At 57.5% G+C, this 1,077-nt stretch overlaps 1 protein-coding gene across 1 annotated transcript; it reads left to right on the forward strand.

The window, feature by feature from the left end:
• Positions 1–534: 534 nt before the first annotated feature.
• Positions 535–836, forward strand: COCCADRAFT_10413 (uncharacterized protein; the record flags this gene model as incomplete). Its single annotated transcript, XM_007720699.1, has 2 exons — positions 535–676; positions 736–836. The coding sequence occupies 2 exons, from the start codon at positions 535–537 to the stop codon at positions 834–836; spliced, it is 243 nt and encodes an 80-aa protein (XP_007718889.1).
• Between the last annotated feature and the right edge of the window lie 241 nt (positions 837–1,077).

Here is a 1,077-nt window from a genome sequence, read left to right on the forward strand (position 1 = left end):
CACTTCAGCAGCTTCTGTGGTATCCCTCGTGCTTTCATCCTCTGCAGTAGTCTCTCCTTACACACCCCGTTGTACGCTCCTTTAACATCGAAGCTAATTAGACTAACAGTCCGCCGGCCCCGCCACGCGGTATAAATCTGTTCTTGGAGCAACACTAATGCTTGCTCGGCTGATCGCTGCTTGCGCGCTCCAAAGTGGTTAGTGGGCAGAAGCCCGTGTGTCTCTACCATGTGCGAGATCCTCTCTGCCACCACCGACTCTAGCACTTTGCNCAGAGTGGCCAACAGTGAGATCGGCCTCCACGCCTTTGCGACGGTGTAGTCTTCCTTGCCTGGCTTCTTGAGCGGTATGATCTTGGCGTGTCTCCATTGGCTAGGCAACACTCCCTCCTCTAGCGACTGTCGGAACAGCGCCAGCACATGGTCTTTCACTACCGGCCAGACCTGCTTCCATACGATGACTGGCAGTCCNTCGTCTCCAGGTGCTTTCCATGACTTGGCGGCGTGCAGCTGCCTTTCCACCTCCTCGAGTGTGATGGTCGGCATTTCCACGGGTGCTCTCTGCGGCCTGGCTCCCTCGTCGTCGATGCTGCTAGGAAGTGGAGGGAAGAAGGTGTTGAGTAGCTCCTCCGCTTGTTCTTCAAAGTCGCTCGTAGTTGTCCCGTCCGTTCTGCGAAGTGCTGGAACTGTCCCGAACGCCTCGTTGCCCGCCTTCAGATACTTNGCCGCGTTCCAGATGTTGTCGTTGTCTGCCAGGAAGTCATCCCAGTGCTTTCTCTTCTGATGTCGAATGGCATCATGGTACTGCTTCGACGCTCCTTTTGCCATCTCTTCTAGATCCGGCCGAGTCACCCCTGTTCGTCTCGCGGCTTTCGCTCGGTTCCTCCAGTGCGTGTAGATGCGGCGTAGCTGTGTCAAGTCCTGCGTCCACCATCTCTTAGCGTACGGTGACGGCTTAGCCCTGGGCGTTAGTGCATGCACCGCCTCCAGCACCACCGCCATCAGTCTGTCGGTCCTCTGCTGCGTCGTGCCCGCTGGTGGGGTCACGCNGAGCGCTCTGGCGATCCTGTCGTTGATT

The sequence above is a fragment of the Bipolaris zeicola genome (genome assembly GCF_000523435.1).
Source record: "Bipolaris zeicola 26-R-13 unplaced genomic scaffold scaffold_584, whole genome shotgun sequence".
NCBI lineage: Eukaryota > Fungi > Ascomycota > Dothideomycetes > Pleosporales > Pleosporaceae > Bipolaris > Bipolaris zeicola.